The 17108-nt window shown below is 49.1% G+C and overlaps 1 protein-coding gene across 4 annotated transcripts in view; it reads right to left on the bottom strand.

Moving 5' to 3' along the window:
* Positions 1-17108, bottom strand: part of TTC28 (tetratricopeptide repeat domain 28) — a 192384-nt gene that overhangs the window by 8927 nt on the left and 166349 nt on the right. For all 4 annotated transcript variants that reach the window (XM_055794384.1, XM_055794383.1, XM_055794385.1 and 1 more), the window contains 6 exons: positions 11753-11897; positions 7132-7311; positions 5289-6009; positions 3433-3557; positions 1973-2204; positions 1453-1529 (listed from right to left, as the gene is read on the bottom strand). In XM_055794384.1, coding sequence (XP_055650359.1) covers positions 1453-1529; positions 1973-2204; positions 3433-3557; positions 5289-6009; positions 7132-7311; positions 11753-11897 — 1480 coding nt within the window. The remainder of the gene's footprint in view (positions 1-1452; positions 1530-1972; positions 2205-3432; positions 3558-5288; positions 6010-7131; positions 7312-11752; positions 11898-17108) is intronic.

Below are 17108 nucleotides of genomic sequence, written 5' to 3'. Positions count from 1 at the left end.
CAACTGACCTGCTGAGAGGAAGGAGGGGAAAAAAGCAAGTAACCACAGAGGAAGGGCGAGCTAAGCTGAAAACCCCTAACTTGTAACTGGATAGACTCTTGTGCAAAAGGGAATTCTGGGGTGTGGGCTATAGAAGAACATATGCAAAACCAATGCAAAATCCCTGACAATATTTATTGCAAGGGGCAGCTGAGGAAATGGCGAGTGCATCTTCTGTCAGTTGTGTACAGCCATCTGAATGTTCTTCCTTGGGTGATTTAACTGTCTGAGACAAGAAGACAATTGCGAAGTAATCTCATAGACCCTGTAAACACATTCCCATCTATCCCACGCTGTCTTGTGCTCATCCCCAGGCCCTTCATCCCCAGGCCTCCCTCTGGTGGCAATGAGGGAAAAAATAATCCTGCTATTCAACCACAGGAGTCTCGGGCCCTGAGAAGAGCCAAGGCAAGAAAGCAAAATGCCATAAAGGACAAGCCATTAGAGATATCTCATGTGCTACTGTAGATCATCACAAGAAACCCTTTCCTTGGAGCATACTCGGCCTAGTGGATTGACAAAGCAGGCTTCTTAGTGGGTAACAGCAAAGCTGGGGCTCTTATTTTGCATTTTGTGCAGAGACTCTACACGACAGAACACAGGGGAGCCCACTGAAGCTATGCAGAGATAATCCCAGCTACCCACCACGGTACTTCCCTAGAACGCCTTTGCATGGGGAAAGGGGAGAAGAAAGTGAGCAATATGCCCATTCACTACGTGCAGCATGTTCATTTACTAAAGCAGGCAAATGACCAAGATAAACCTCAGTTTATCAGGACAGTAAGAAGCAGGTAATGGAAAGGCAGCTGGGCTGATGGCACAGAGAAAGCTTAGGTTAGGCCAGGCATGCTAGAAAGACTAGGGAGGGAGAGGAACGTGAAGGAGATTGGGGCGAGCAGGGAGGAGTCCCATAGCCATAGCCTTCCTCTTAAAGACCGTGAATCCTTTCAGCAGAGCTATGAGCACGCACACCAGGAAAAGCACAGGCTCAGCAAGTTTTCTGAGAGACCTTGCATTGTCCAAAGTCAGCTATACCCTGGACTTTGGTAATCACAGCGGACAAAGACCAGCCAACATGGGCCCTACGTAGGATGGCGAAAAGCAATTAGTGGTTCTGCCACCCATTTCCCGTACTTTGCTTCCCCCTCACTGCAGCAGGCATCGCGTTCTCACTTCTGTCACTGAACAGGGAGACCCAAGGCCATGCAGCCCAGTACCATACCTGCATTTTTCTCTTCTGGACACACACTTTCATTTACACAAAGAGGCAAGCTTTAGAATTTCAACCCTAAAGCTTCCTAGCAAGCGCTGGGTTGATAAACCAGGGCATAAATCATTCTGCACACTTCTGAATTTACTGACCTGGGAAGAACCATTTGGAAACTGGTACTGGAGGAAAACCTCCCAACTCACCCTGTTGATAAGCTGTTCTCCTGTTTCTGAAGCTGTGATAAGCTTACAAAGTGCCTGAAGTGCAGGGTTAGGCAAACCTGAAAAACAGCAGCAGAAACATGGATTGTTCAGTATCTGTTTCTTGACTGCTAGAAAGGCAACAACCTGAACAGAATACAAACTTGCCTCATTCCTAAAACCTCTCCCCCACAGCACTGAACAGTTCTGGAAGCAGCAGCAACTCCCAGAAAGCAAAAGGTTTTGCCGCTTTGCAGGTAATTTCAGGTAATTATACCTTCGCTGGCTGAGAGCTGGGAGAAAGGAACAGTCACATCAAGCTGCTCAGGTATTAGACCCAGTAGTAAGTGATTCCCCTCTATGACAAGATTTTCAGTAAATATTTACTTTTACAACTTCTACCCTGTTAAATACTTGTATTTCATTGATGTAAAACATCACCAGTTTACAGGCTTGCATCAAAGAAGGGCAGGGAAAGGCAGATGCCTGCTTGGACAGAGCCGGTGGCTGAGCTGCCCCTTACCTAGGAGGGACTGTATGGTGGTGCTGCACTGCTGCAGCCGGTCCCCGGGGTCGGAGGTTGGGAAGAACACCGCTGCTGGGAGGCCACTGGCTGGAGGGTCCAGCCGAAATCCTACTGCAGTAAGTAGTGCCTGCCAGCCTGGAATGCCACCGACTTTATTCTCCACGCTTTGTTGGGAGGTATACATGGAGTTGTGCTGCCCATTCTGGATGCGCTGCAATGATTTTTCCACCTTTAGGGAAAATAATAACGTTAGCTCATTTTAGAAGAGATTTTTACTGACTGCCTCTTTTTACACAGTGAAGAGACGGGAACGGCAGGTTGAGCGACAGCAAACCCAGCGCTGAATCTGGCCTGTCTCACACAGAAGGATGTTAGCGTCCTTGGAAACAGAGGCTCTAGTAATTCGGCACTCACAGCTGCAAAATCACTGCAACGAGTGCCAGTATGCTCTGAGATGCTGGGGAAAGCAATACCACAGGAAAATAAGTGCCACTTTGTTTGTGACAGTTTCCTATAAGCCTGGCAGCTGCCTTTCTCCCCAAAATATGACTCAGGTTCAGGTTCCAGTCTCTCACGTACACTGCTTATTACCAGGCAACAGTTTGCAGCTACATGAGAAGTAACAAGATGTGTGTCCACAAAACCCAGCAACTGGGATGACTAGCAATATTCACAGGTTTTCCTGATGCTATGGATACTCCACGTTCCTGTGGGACCACAGAAAACACACGGGAAAGGAAAGTATTAAAAGTCAGGAGATTATTCTAGTCGCCTGGCAGTTTGGCATCAGTCCTGCGGCTCCCCACAACAGGCTACTGGCACGTACGGGGACCACAGCGCCTCTTACCTTCCACGTACGCAAAGAGACAGCAGTCACTGTGCTCTGCATTTCCATGACTGCGATGTTCCTGGCTGTTTTCTTGTAGGAACAATGAACCCCAACGATTATCTCAGTTTTAAAGCAGAGACCCAATTCAACAGCACATGCAAACCAGATGGTTTTGCATCTGGTACATTTATATACTTTTTTTTTTTTTTTTTAAATATATATATTTTATATTTGCAGGATTTTGCACAATACAATGAAAGACTTCACTTCTTCTTGCCTCTTTTTGCTCTGGACACTTCATCAGGTGTCCCAACAGTCTTCTTATACTGACCCACAGTTTTCACATGGTATGGTGAGGTAAGGGAGAAGGGTTGAAAGTATATATTATGTAATATATATATATAAATATACATAAATATATACAATACACTATATATAATTATATATAATAATGTGTATACTTATTATATATAATAAGTACATATTCTTATTATATAGGATATAACACATCAGAGTGTTTCTCTTCCCATTCATCACTTACAGATGCACACCCACAGGTAACATTATCTCACAGTTACAACGGCCCTCCGGGTGCCTGCTGGGTGTGGTAGCGTTTCCTTGATCTTACCAGATGTAGCAGGACACGCAGAGCATCTCGTGCCCTTTCAGGGTGCTGCAGAATCTCAGTCAGGGCCTGTCCTACTAGTGAAGAGGGGCTGTTCAGCTTCATATCACTCCCAATAAGCATGAAGCCTGCAGGTTTCAGAATAAGAGACAGTCAATCTCCTTCTGTTATGGAAAATGTTCAAAACAGCAGCAATATCCTCTCCCCTCTCAGACTAACGGAATGATGGTTTACTGCACCCTGCAGAGTGAGTCTTTTCCCAGAGCAGCTGCCCAGTCCCATAGACTGAACTTCCAGAAAGCTTCTAGATGCTTCTTACTGTCTTCCTCTATTAAATCAATAGTATTTTCCTGTTCAAGCAAGTGGAAAAAACACTGTATTGCAGCTAAACTTGTCCTAGCATGCGCCAGGTCTCCCTTACAGCAGTGGAAATCAATAGATGCTCGCAGAAACAGAACTCAAAACTGAGAGCTTTCCCTGTCTCAGTGAGAAACCTGTCTTGGCTTATGCACCATCTAAATACTAGATTCTCCAGATGGCAGCCCAAGGAGCCCTGCCTGCCCCTTCTCCAACACTGCGGAGAGGTACGCGGCTGCCCATCCTCGCCCTGGTTCTCCATCTGAGACTCACCGTCAAGAATCAAAGATGGAAGTCAGGGACTGTGTGTCACATACTACGGAAGGCGCAGTACTAAGGCAGCTTGAGCAGCTGGAAGCCTCTGCTTGGTGGTGATGCCACACACCCATGGCCATGCGCACTCTGTTTTGCCTAGGAAGCAGTGACTTTTTTTTATTTTATTTTAATGCCCTTGCCTTGTGAGACAGAAAAATCTTGGAAGGAAAATAAAATACAAACTGAACTGTGGACTGTAACCTAAACTCAGCATCCACCTGGTACTGTCTGAATCACATTCTAACGCTGGACTCTGCATGCCTGAGATCGCTCTGTCAGACTAACTCCAAGTGTTCACATTAACAAGCTCTGGTGAGTTTCGCACTCCTCCAGCTACACAGAGTTTACATCAGAACCATACTCACAGCACCTTCCTGATCTAAAAACCATGGTACTGCTGCCTGTGCAAAAAAGAAAAAAAGCCATTTGGGGAATGCCTGCAGTTTTCAAAAACCAGGACTTGTGCCAGGGAAAAAAAAAAAGCAGGTTATTTGTACATATCCCTGTAACGGCACCGTTGAACTCCAAGACTTTGCCTTTCTGAATCTCAGCTCACTCATCTAATTGAGAGGGAGAGAGCCCCAGCCCTCCATCAGGAGCTCACACTGCTGAGAAATTTCCAGTGGAAGCAAGGGAAAACTTTCTCCTGAAAGGATCAAAGGAGTAAGCCCTACAAGGTTTATGTCACAGAAATCATAGCTACTGATTGCTGCTGCAACTTCCAGAAGTCCTACTCTTGGCTCTTTGTTGAGAATTCCCCTAAATACTCAGTGAGAAGGTTCTGAATATTTGCTCCAACTAACTCCATTCCAAGTACACAGGAAACGTGACCCTACAGGTTACAAACACAGGGAAGGAGTTATTGTATTGCATGTTTTTTCTTTCCAGTCACGAAACCATTGTGATGAAACACACTTCACCACCTTGCAATTGCTTTAAATTATATCAAATTCATAACACATTTACTATACACAATGAAATACTGATGTGTTCCATGATGCTGATATTCAGCCACACTCAGCTGAGTAACAGGGTCTGAAGCATGCGGGCTGAATTCTGGGAGAGCACAGGGCACATGCTGCTCCCAACTACCTGCTAGCACTGCTCCTTGCTTAACTCAACCAACCTGGCATTAGAACACTGCCTAGAAACCCCTCCTCATTTGCCAAAAAGCAGATTCTTCCTACCTGCCCAGTTGGATGGATGGGAGAACTGCTTGCTGTTCTGTACAGTTTTCATCGCTTCTCCAAGGGCTGCACTGGCTTTCATCCCATTTAAGAGGGAGGAATAGAAGGCATGCACAAACATTTTGGAGGCAGCCACAGGAACAGGCCAGAGTGACACCAGGACACACTGAGCCCCAGCAGCCAGGAATGCTCTTGTCAAGCCAATAACTCCATCAGCAGTGACTTTGCTGTTGGATTCTTGGTAAGAGCCAAGAACCACTAATTTGACAGGAAGCCGCAGATCCAGGACATCAGCTGCTGTAAGCAGAAACTCCTGAAGAGGAGGGCAGTCTGAGATGCTCTCCACATCACTGGCATCATCCTGCATCCGAAGGGATTCTGGGATTGTGTAGGGGTTCCCAAAGGAACTCTTGCTGCTGGCTGGATTGCTGTCAGTATTGGGTGTCAGGACCAAAGCAGCCAGTTTCCAGGAGACATGGGTTGCAAAATGGACACATTCTGCCTGAGTGAGGGCACTCATGACCCTCTCTTTTGTTGCTGCGCTGCCAACTAAGGGCTGGCAGCCAAGTAACTCAGATACCATATATGCTTCCTCTTCTGCAGAGGGCATAGGTCCCCAGAGCCACCTGTCCATAACTGCTGAAGGGAGCTTGGGATTTCCTATGACAGCTGCCATTGAGGTAGAACTGGAGTAAGCAGGGGTATTCTTCCTTGCATGGGACTACAAAGAGAAAGAGAAAATGGTGTTCAAAGACATGTTTGTTATAGTGCTGGTAATAAAACACCCTGACTCTTTGGCTCTAACCAGAAGCCTGGTTGTCATAATTACCAAAAAAAAAAAAAAAAAAAAAGCTATCTGCATTTCTTTAGTTTCTTCCACCTGACTATTCCAAGGAACACTTCTGCTTGAGTCCAATCAGGATTTCTATCCCCACATCTGGGATGAACAGATAGGTAAAAACAGAAAGCAACAGACTTAGCCCAGCTCCTTTTGAGGGCTGCAGCAGAGCTAGAAACATAAAGAAGATTACAGCTCTCCATTTTATGGGAAGACTACTTGTACTCACTCACTGAGTGGTTTCTTGCAGCTGTATTTCAAGGATCAGCATCATCACTGCTGGCGGCATGGTGCTGCACGCACCTGATTACTGGGGCCTGGTACTGAACAGAAAAGCCTAATTCCCACAGCGGTAACGCTGAGAAGGTTCAGACTCTTTCGCTGTTTCAGTGACTGTTTAACCCAGCGCAAGCCAAGCCACACAGCAGCACACTGCTCAGCAAAAGCAGATGTGACTTAGGGCATTCTCCCTGGGGCTTAGAAATGCTGATGCCAAACTTCAGCATGAAGACGCTTCTGCATGATTTGCCTGTGGCATTTGCTTTGCCTTTAGCTTCAGTGTCATGAGATATCAGCAGCCTTCTCCACACGGAAAGCTAAAATGTAGACGAACATACCAGAAACGTGATAGGACAGACAGCTTGGCAAGGAAGCTCAATATAGATCACCAACTCCTACATTTCTGCAGTCTGCCACCTAGTTCCACACCCTAGGACATGCTACCCCTCACATGAGGACATCCAAATGATCCATTCCCCTTGTCCTTCCTGGCACACCTGGGGCTGTGATTTTGTGCTTCAGGAACTACATCAGAATCTACTTCACAGCTGTGGTGCTTAACGTGCTCATCAGAACTGGGAGTGCCTCGGCAGGGGGGTACATTTCTGTTTCTATTCTTGTGTCTGGCATAGCAGGGCAGAGCCGCCGCTTTTCTAGCAGGTGTAAGAACCCGCACCCCACAGGAGAGGTTCTGTGAGAGAGAGGTTTTATAAGGCAATGTCAGACCTTGGAGCTGGGATTCAGTGACTGGATGGACGGCACTGCAATGAGGCTGAAGCGCTCATAGAGGTACTCGTTGGAGGAACTGCCCTTCAGGAGAGCAAAAGGAATGAGGTACAGTTCCCCCTCCAGAACCAGTATCAGCTGGCGATGGCGGCCAACAGGCCCACTGGAATGCATCAAACCCTGAAAAGAAAAGAGAGAGCATCAGTTCGGCCCTTTCACTCCAGCAGGTGCCCCAGCTTGCACTTCCCAAGCATCAGGCTCTAGTCTGACCCCACGCCAGGTTTGGAAATATCCGTATCAGAGTTATGCTCCGTGTGAGCACAGGTGCGGCGCCAGGCGAACACACGCTGGCACTGGGCAGGTCTGCACGGCCGGACTGCTGCTCCCCTGTGCACCAGCGATCCCACCGAGCCAAACGAGCCTCGAGCGCACCGACACGCTGCGACCTCGGTCATCACCCCCAGCCCCAGCAAGTGCGCCGGGACGCAGCCTCACCGCAGCACAGCAGCTCCTCCCGCTCCACCATAACGTCTCTGCGACCCCAACCACCTACGCCTTGTCAATGTTATCACCTTATCCCTTGAAAGAGAATATTCTTTCTGATACTGAATTTCAAACTAGTGATTTCCTACATAAAAGCAAAAAATCTACAGGCTGTGCCCATGATCTGCGCTTCAAGACACTTGACACTGTCATTACCCAGAGCCTCAAGCAGGGCTAAACAGAAAGTACCCTACGGGGTAGCTGGGGCACCTTATGGGCCTTGCCAAGCAGGGAGAGTAATAAATAGGGAACATGCAGCTGGGCACAAAAGTGGCAACTGCTCCTGGTCCAATCTAACTGGAGGAATTTCACTAATTTATCAAAGCATATCATAAAAATAATTAGTTAGCACCCCAGGAAAGAGTAACTTCAAAGCACTGAAATTTGCTCCTGCTTAAACACTTGCAGCACACACCAAAAAAGTCTAAAGGACTCATGCAAAACAGCAGTAAATTTCTAAGCAATTCTACACCTTTAAGCTAGCGTAGCAGCCGTAGCTTGGCATGGCAAATAAACCATTCATTAGAAGATGAAACTTTTAGCACAAGCCTGGATGAGACCAAATCCCCAACCTGACATATTTTTGCTGATAACCAGTTCAACTAGTGTTGTTCTGTTGCTGTCCAGACTGCTCGATGTTCCCAAAGGCAAGCTAACTCTGCACTGTCCACTGCAGGATGGAGACAAGGATCCAGTACGCAGGACTAGATTCTTGTCCTTAGATTCTCAATTCTTTTGAGAATTTTCATTCTGGGCTATTTTAATTGCCATCAGATGTAGCAAACATCTGTTTTGACAGGAGACAAACAGCTACTCGGGCTGCTCAGCATATTAAGACAAAACTGCCTGACTCCATTCCAAGTGGATTTCTGAACTAGCTTCCAATGCCTCCAAACATTACCTCTTCCTGATGCAAATTCTGGAGCTTTAACAGAACAGCAGTAAAGGAAGAGTATTTTTCAAACATATGGCTTACATTTCATAAATAATAACCGCCAAAACCTCTGAGGTGCTAGCTAGTTACATTATTATCTGAAGAAATAACATCCATGTTCATCATTCTGTTATTTATCAAACATTGCTCCCTTTAACATCTGTGCTTTAGAGCACGCTTATTTCAGTCAAGTCCCCATTTAAGTCAGGGAAAGAATAATATTCCTTCTTTCACTGCCAGCAGTGAACTACTACTATGAAACGTCTAACAGGAACGCAGACTTGTGAAACGAGAGGGATGCAGGAGTAACGTCAGAAAATCTTGAAGCGTGGACATGTCAAACAACCAGACAGTGCAACAGAAAAGAAAGGGATTTTGTGAATTTTGAGGGTGAGTATTACTACTTGTGTGAAGCTTTATATAGAGAGCTCAGACAAATGCACCCTGGTCCTAACACACAACTCTTCCCCTCCGCCTTGCTCAGGGTCTGTCTGGAGCAGACTTCCAGACTGCACTGTGATGCACTGACAGCTGACAATTAATTTGAGACACACTGACCCCATCTCACTAGCAATCAAAGAATAACAGGAATTTGCAGTCAGTCTCAAGCTTTAGTTCTCAGGCAGCAGCAAAGATGAATGAACATCGCTAAAGAAACAGAAAAATCAGTCTGGCGTTCTCCTCCAAAGGGAGTCTGGGGCAAGTCGGAAGTACCAGAAAACAGGTCAGCTATGAGGGAGAACGTCAAACAGTAGAAGGTTGAAGAGAGACAGCAAGATGCTTTTAAAGGCTTCTTGCCATTTGAAGTGGGAACAAAACTGCTGAATGATAAGAAAATTTTCATTTAAAAGGAGTTAAAAATAGTTGCCGACCTCTTGCTGTTTCTCGTGTCCTCCTTACAGCTCTGGAGCTCACCCTGCCCCACAGACCGCAGAGATGCCAGGCAGCTGCTGACACACAGCAGGCTGGGGAGCCGTCCTGCCCGCCACCTCCGCTCCAGCCTGACATGCTGCCTACCAGCCCAGCAGCCTCGAGGGAGGCGTCCCTGGCATCGCTGCCTGGGGTGAACCAGGCGGCTGCACTTACCCGCCTCCCTTTCAGCCCTGCCTCCTTCTGCAGAGCCCAAGCTGACAAGCAGCAGCTTCCCACCAGGGCAGTTGTTGCTTTCCAGAAATGCTTTTGGAGTTTTTTTGGTTGTTTTGTTTGTTTTATTAATATATAATCCATTTTACTTACTGCTTCAGGAGCTTTAGCTGTCAGCAACACAATCAGAGAGCATCTAAGCCATAGTGACATGTGCCTAGCAGAATTTTTAGTTTGTATGTAAAACCCCTAGAGTTTTATTTTTTTTTCCTCGTGAGGTCTCTGTGTGCATTGCAGAAACAGAAATAAAACTATAAGGATAATTTGTGTTTCATTATGTCTCCAAGAATTAATTCTATGGTGCGTTCTACAAAAAAAACCCTCTTCAACAAGAAAAAGGAGACAAGCATGAACTTGCCGAGCACAGAACACGTGCTCTACTTCACAGCAACAATACCGGCTACACTGGTGATTTGTCACGAAGGTGAGAAAGGCGCTGGTCCACCCCTTGTGGGGCACGTGGCTGTGCAGGGTTAGGCTGGCTGACAGCTGCTGGCTTGGATGGGTCCCTCGCAGCTCGTGTAGCTGTAATTGGGAGTCTCCTTATCTTGGGATTGCCAAACCACACACAAACTTGAACTGCAACTTCTTAGAAAGCAGCTAGTAAGGACCCTGTAACAGCCAATTCTGCACTCTCTGAAAGCCCTGCCAAGCCCCACCGTACCCTGCTGGTGCCAAATTCGGGCCCCCGACACCCAAACCGACCAAGCAGTGCCCAGCCACAGTGTGTCCTCACCAGGAAGGAGAAGCAGCCTCCTGGGGTTCCCCACGAGGATTTTCTCCCAGCCTGTCTTACCTATTCACACTAGGGGCAGGCAGGCATCTAAGTCCCAGGTGAAGCTTTCTCAAGAATGTTGCAGAAGATGGAACAGAAAAGCCTTAAGCAGGGCTGATCTCGCCCTGCAGAGAGGACAGACGTGCCACCTCTGTAGCAGAAGGCCCCGCTCCAAGATGCACGGCGTGACCGCGGGATGGCAGGCTGACAGAGCTAACAAAAGCTCAGGCTCACACAGGTTATGCCTCCACAGCGGAGGTGACTTCTGCAGACAAGATTAAAGTGTCCAAACAGCCTTTAAAGTAACCCAGGGTAGAGCTGGTTTACCCTCTCACATGACAGAAACATGACATTTTGATTTGTTCGTTCAGCTGGATACAAACTGAGAAAAGACTAATTCTTGACTCAGCAACTTTACCTCCTCAAGCTAGGGATACGGTGCGACAGAGACAGGACTTGTTAATCTATCCTGCCACTGCTCCGTGAGACTGGAACCTGCCCCTGGCCTCCTGCATGGCCTGGCAGAACGCCGTGCCACGCAGCTCCCCTTGGCTTCTGCATTCGCCCCATGACCCACCGACACGGGACCCTGCTGGCAGGTGCACACCGCTGCAGCACTGCCGGGTCCCGAATGGCCCGAGTGCCAGGACAGTGGCAGCGAACCAAGCAGGCTGCCGAGCGCCTGACCAGCCCCAGCAGCAGCTCCCACCCACTGCTGCTGGCACCCACCAGGAAACGTCCACCTCCGTGCAAAAGCACCAAGCCCTGGGATGAAGAGGGAGCAAGGTCCAGCTTGCCTGGCTGTGGCTGGCTGCCAGCGTGGCACTGCAGGGCAGTGGGAGGCGCAGGGTAGGGCAGTGGGAGGCGCAGGGTGGGCCAGCGGTGCTGCCAGGCTCCCAGTACTGCTTCTTCCGTCCCCTGACCCAGACAAGAGCTCTGTCCATAGACTGAGCTGCTGAGTTTGCCAATTAGCATCAGTGAACTAAGAATATGCTTCCTGCTTAGGTTCATCAAAAGCGTCATTACTGTGGCAGCTCACTGGAAGTGGTATCAACCACAGCATCCCTTGTGTCCACTTCCCAACACACCCAGCCTCACCATCTGGAAAGACCAAGTGAAAACCACCACGCTTCAGACACAGTCCCCAAGCTGCCTGTTCTTGCTTTCCCACACTGACAGAGGATTTTGTACGTGAATCTCTACATTTGTCCATGCCAAAGGCTTACTCCTTCCATAGGTCCTATCAGCAAGTCGTAGAGCGCACGGAGTGGGGGTTTGGTGAAGGATGTCTGCCTCCTTGGAAGAGATGATGTTCCATCCTTAACAGGAGACATGGTACTGCTGAACAGACTGGTCATGCTCTGACAGCTCCTGTGGGCAAAAGGCAAGTGAGAGGTTACTTGCAGAAACCTGAGGTCAACTACAGGTTGCCCTGACTTCGTAACACTGACCAACAGGCCAGTTCCTGTCCATCCAGAGGACTCTCTTCTGTAACAGGCTTCACGGCAGGGCTTTACTCTCCCATTCAGCTTCACACCACAATGAACAATAACATAATGGCAGGCTGAACCAGCTGCAAACAGCACACTAATTGCTACGGAGTTTCTCTACAAACTCAAGTGCCTGAAGTGCTGTTCACAGTTGTTACTCATACGTATCTATAGCAGGCAAACAGAGACGCATTAAGTATTGACTATAATCACAGGAAGACGTGTACTGGGGTTTTACACCAACTAATCTAGCATAGTACCAAAAGAAACTATGACAACAGGCAAACAACAAGACATGAAAGTTACGCTTGTGCTTGCTGCCACTCCTCTGAACGGCTCCATGAAGTCAGATGCGAGAGCTGACCTGGAGCCCCTTTCTGATAACCCCCCCAGACAGAGCTCTGCACGTGCTCTTCTGGCATCACCAGCCCCAAACACCGTCATGCTGAGGAGACCGAGATGGCATGGCTACAAAAAGTTACTGCCCTGCTGAGGAAATGATGTTGCCCCATTCCAGTCTCACTAATCCAGCAGCTGCGCTCCCCAGAAACATTATCCTTGGCTTGGTGCCATGAACAACCATTTTATGTGAAAAGGATAACTTTCCAGAAAGTTTTAACAGGTGGGCCTTGAAGAAAAGGCAGGGAGGGAAACAAGACATTGAACAGTAACGGTAGTGCAAGGTCTGAAGTGTAACCAGAGTAACCACTGGGGCTGTCCAGTAACAAAACAATCTCAAACATAAAAGGCCACCCATGAGGCAACACATGCCGCGTTGTCCTCAAGGTGCCAAATGCATTGGATGGAGGGTTCCATGAAATCCCAGTCCAGATCATGCTCTGATGGTGCCGGGCAGAGAAAGCCGCCCTCCATTCCTGGTCTCTGTGAAGCACAGCGCTGTTTTGCCTCTCAGACACCTTCCAACGCTATATGCCTTTGCCAATTTACACAACAGGAAAGCAGCTAGAGTTTCCTGATTCATGACCAAACTCATGCGCTTTATCAGGACGTTAGTCTGCAATGTCCATTTTTTAAGAATGCTCACTCTGATGAAATGCCTGTCTCTGTTCTTCACTTTTACCTCTTGCCTGAATCTATTTTGGGCTATCAACGGAGAAAAGAAAAGCAGAAAGCATCTGCACATCCAGAAAACCAAAAAGAAAACTCAGCATCCAACAGACACAATAATCAATGAGACATATTAACAGTTGATTGTGTATTTACTATAGGCATATATATTCATATGTATATGCATACATATATGCCTATAGCAGACACATACACACACACACAGGCACAGTGTCTCTTTGCACTACCAGATTAAGCCAACATGCAGGAAAAGACAAGGAGAGCAGAAGTATTGCACTCCAGTGCACTCCCTTACCACTGACAAACCACGGGCCTGAGACACCCCTGACCTTTTCTGACACAGACCAGACAGAGATTAAAAAAATTTCTCTCTTCCCTCACTTGCTGCAATGTCACCAGAACCAGCCCACATCATGTCTAAAACCTGTTCTCTAAAGAAAAAAACAATGCTATCACCCATGCTCCCCACTAACAATGAATTTCATCTTGTGAGCCAACAGGAGTCATTTAAGAATGTGGACCGAAGCCCAGTGTCCAACTGCCCCGCTCCCTGACACAGAGATTCTGGTGAAAGCGTGAGTGTGCTGCTGCAAACTTGACTGGGTGACTGCTGCAACACCAAGTTCACCGCAGGACCAGCATGGACTCAGCGCTGTCTGCTCCCCCCCGGACCCCTCTGCCTAGCTTCACTGCAGCAGCTGATGAGCCAAGCACACTCTGCAGCGCTCAGCTGCTTCTGTACTTTACGTAGCACAGATTTTAAAATCAGATCGGGAAATCAAACCTGTGCTTTCCCAATCTCACACGTTTCTAGTGCCCCGAACCCTGTGCTCAAAGCCCATCCCTCTTGTATCTCCTGCCTGATAAGCCAGCCTGGAAGGGCAGGGATACCCACCCCACTGCTCACCCAGGATCCAGCGAGCGCGCAGAGCTTTAGCCCCAGCACAACAGCCCTGACCTTCCCAAGCAGCAGCTACTTGCCAGCAGGCGGCACTCGCCAGCCTCCCCTGCTGTATTAAGTTAATTTATTGCAGGGAACAGGGGCTTGATTACTCTAATCAGCAGAGCCTCCTTCATCTTAGTTTCACAGCCAAGCAGCTCTAGATTTATTCCTTCGCCACTTGGATTGCTTTTTATTAGAACAAAACCAAGGGAGTAACATAAATCTTTCGCATCTCTTGCCTGTGTGTTTGCGTACACAAAGAAGAGTAAGAAAATCCATACGGGGAGGATGGACAAATATCTTCTGCAGCAGGCAGAGCAGACCTGGAGCACTGGCCAGCCCGCTCCCTTCCAAAGCAGAGCAGCCCAAGGGCTCTCCAGGTGGCCTGTCAGGCACCTGAGTCCAGGTGATTTCAGTGTGACAACAGACTTCTGGCCAAACGCCCCTTCTACAAGGCACCAGTGCTGGCTTCTGGGATGCTGCACTGATCATTTTTACCTTGCTCTTGCAATGTAGAGGGGTCCCCTGATTTCTGGAAGAGTGAAATCTCTCCCCTGGAAGCCCCTGCACAGACTCCGCAGTGCTCTTTATTTATAACCCTTTGTGTAAGGCAGCCCGACCTGCGGCAAGCAGAGGAAACAGCACGAACTGGGGCTGGGGCTGCCTGCATGGAGCAGCGTGAACTCTGCTTCCGCCCTTTGTCTTGGAGATGCAGGAACAAAGCAATGGTCCCATGGCAATCTCAGAGAAAGGGGGAAAAAGCCCGTGTCATGCAAGCGTTGAGCTCAGCCTGGTCTGGCCAGCCACAAGCCCCACAGGGCCTGGCTCTGCTTGCTGAGGGTGAACATGGCCAGGCGCGGGCAGGAAGAGATTCCTACCAGAACCAGCAGAGAGCTGCTCTTGCCTTGGCACTCATGGGGACACACCAGGCACTATGGACAACTGAAATACTACCCATGACCAAGCACGGCTGTTTGGTTGGGCTGTGAGTCAGACTTACTGCCACAGTGATCTGGCAGCCTCAAGACAGTGGATGTCCATCAGGCCTCTCATTCTGCAAGCCTTCCTCAAAAAGACTCTTCCTAGAGATGCAGCCCAATATCCACATTCGGGGCCTTGACACGCTCCCAACAGCAAGCTGTGGGAAGCTCCAGAAAACATTCAGATATGGGCTCCCTGTGGATGCTTTCAAGGATCCGCAATTATCTCCAGAACCCACCAGTGGTTGCACAAAACCCACAGACCACCCAGCACTCTCTGCTTGTGTGGTCTGTACTGGGGCAGCTACAGCACTGCACCCCGCGTGACAGAGAACCAGGGAGATAGGGGACTCCAGCCGCTGTTCCCATCTGCCTTCCAAAGAATTCACTGTGTCCCAGACCAGCCAGCACCCCCGGTGCACCCCCACCCCTCTGCTCCACAGGGTCAACAGCACGGTTCTCCAGGGCAAGCTCTCCGGCTCCTGAGGACATTAATAGGCTTTTAATGAGCAGCGAAGCTGGGGCCCCCACCAGCATGCCCTGCCCATGGGCCCAGGAGCTCCATGGGAGCTGGGGCCCAGTCTCTGCTTCAGCTACGCCGCAGGTGTGCCTGTCCCCAGCTGCACCAGAGCCCTGCCCGCACCTGCCCATGAACCCTGCCCATCCCCAGCCCAACCCACCGACTAACACCCCCCGGCGCTGCCCACTCCAATGGACCCACGCAGCCGTCAGCGGGCTGAGCCTGACCCCACGACTGCCACCAGACCTGATCCTGCACGCCTGGCTTGACCTCGGACCCACCTCAGCACCAGGCACCCCCCCGACCATGCGGAGTCCTGGCTGGCTCCGGCTGCCAGCCCCAGGTCTGCCCTGCTGGCTTCACTGGGCACTGTGGGACGGGGTCCTGCGGCGTGGCCCCTGCCCCGCAGGCGCTGCTGCGCCATAAGCACAGCCAACAGGGCCAAAATCAACACAAAGGCAGGGTCCCACACCAAAAGGAGAGGGGAGATATGCTCAGACATCGCATGATGGTCACCACGATGAAACCACGAGCAAAAAAAATAATGAAATATCTTGGCAATAGTCACGTTGTTACTGCTGCTGAAGCTCCATGTGAATTGTAGCCACCTTGTGCTAGATTCCTCTGGCTGGATTTATAGAGACTTTACTCTTACCGGGGCACTGAGCTTGTTCTAGAAATTTCCAACAATGCTTGTAGGACTGGTCATAGACCCTGTGCATGCCAACTGTGCTGGCAAAAAACAAGCTCTTTGCAGCTGTAAGGGGGGCTGGGCAATGGCCCTGGCAGAAGTGAATTCTAATCTCAAGTTATACTGCTCCTTACTTCCCAATTTGCCTTTTACAAAATTCTCACCATGCTGCCTTGCAGAAATTGCCCTCAAGGAGGTGTATTTTACCCTTTGAGCAATGTCAGAGCTGATTCTCATACCTTCGGCAGGTACATGGAAGGAGGACAAACTGTGTCCCCATGATAGCGGAGAGGCCAAAGAAAAGGAGGAGGAGCTCTGTTCAGGTACGGGCAGGGATCAAGTCCTTTTCTGGAGCAGAAGACAACTAGCAGGGAGGAAATGAGATTTTAATCTGGAAACCCAGTGAAAGTCTAAGAGTCCCAAGGAGCACAGAAAACAGAAGCTGTATAAGGAATGAGCAACTGGGACTACCTTGGGGGCTGTACCAGTGCCACCCACAGCTTAGACAGCTATTGCCCAGTACTGAGATCGCTGCAGCATCCCCTCAGTGCTCCTTTCTCCTCCAAATGCCCATTTCTTCTCAGAAGTTCCCTAAGCTAATTGCCAAACCCCCACGTTCTTGCTTTTCTAAGCAGAACTGCTGAAAAAATCACATTATTCTCTGCTTAAAAGCCAGGTTACCTGATGACAGCAGCCAGAGGGCACCCATCCCAAACCAAGGGCTCCCTTTCCGTCACCCGCTTGTCGCCAGACACGGAGACTGGATGGCTCCAAACAGCCCCAGCATCTTCAGAGCCTCATTTTCTAACATGGGACCTTAACAGCATGTGCCACTCCTCTGCGTGAGGGAAGCTGCACTGGCCCCCAGC

Source organism: Falco peregrinus, chromosome 2 (assembly GCF_023634155.1).
Source record: "Falco peregrinus isolate bFalPer1 chromosome 2, bFalPer1.pri, whole genome shotgun sequence".
Classification (NCBI taxonomy): domain Eukaryota; kingdom Metazoa; phylum Chordata; class Aves; order Falconiformes; family Falconidae; genus Falco; species Falco peregrinus.
Note: the sequence above shows the minus strand (reverse complement) of the source record. Positions and strands in the feature narration are given on the sequence as shown.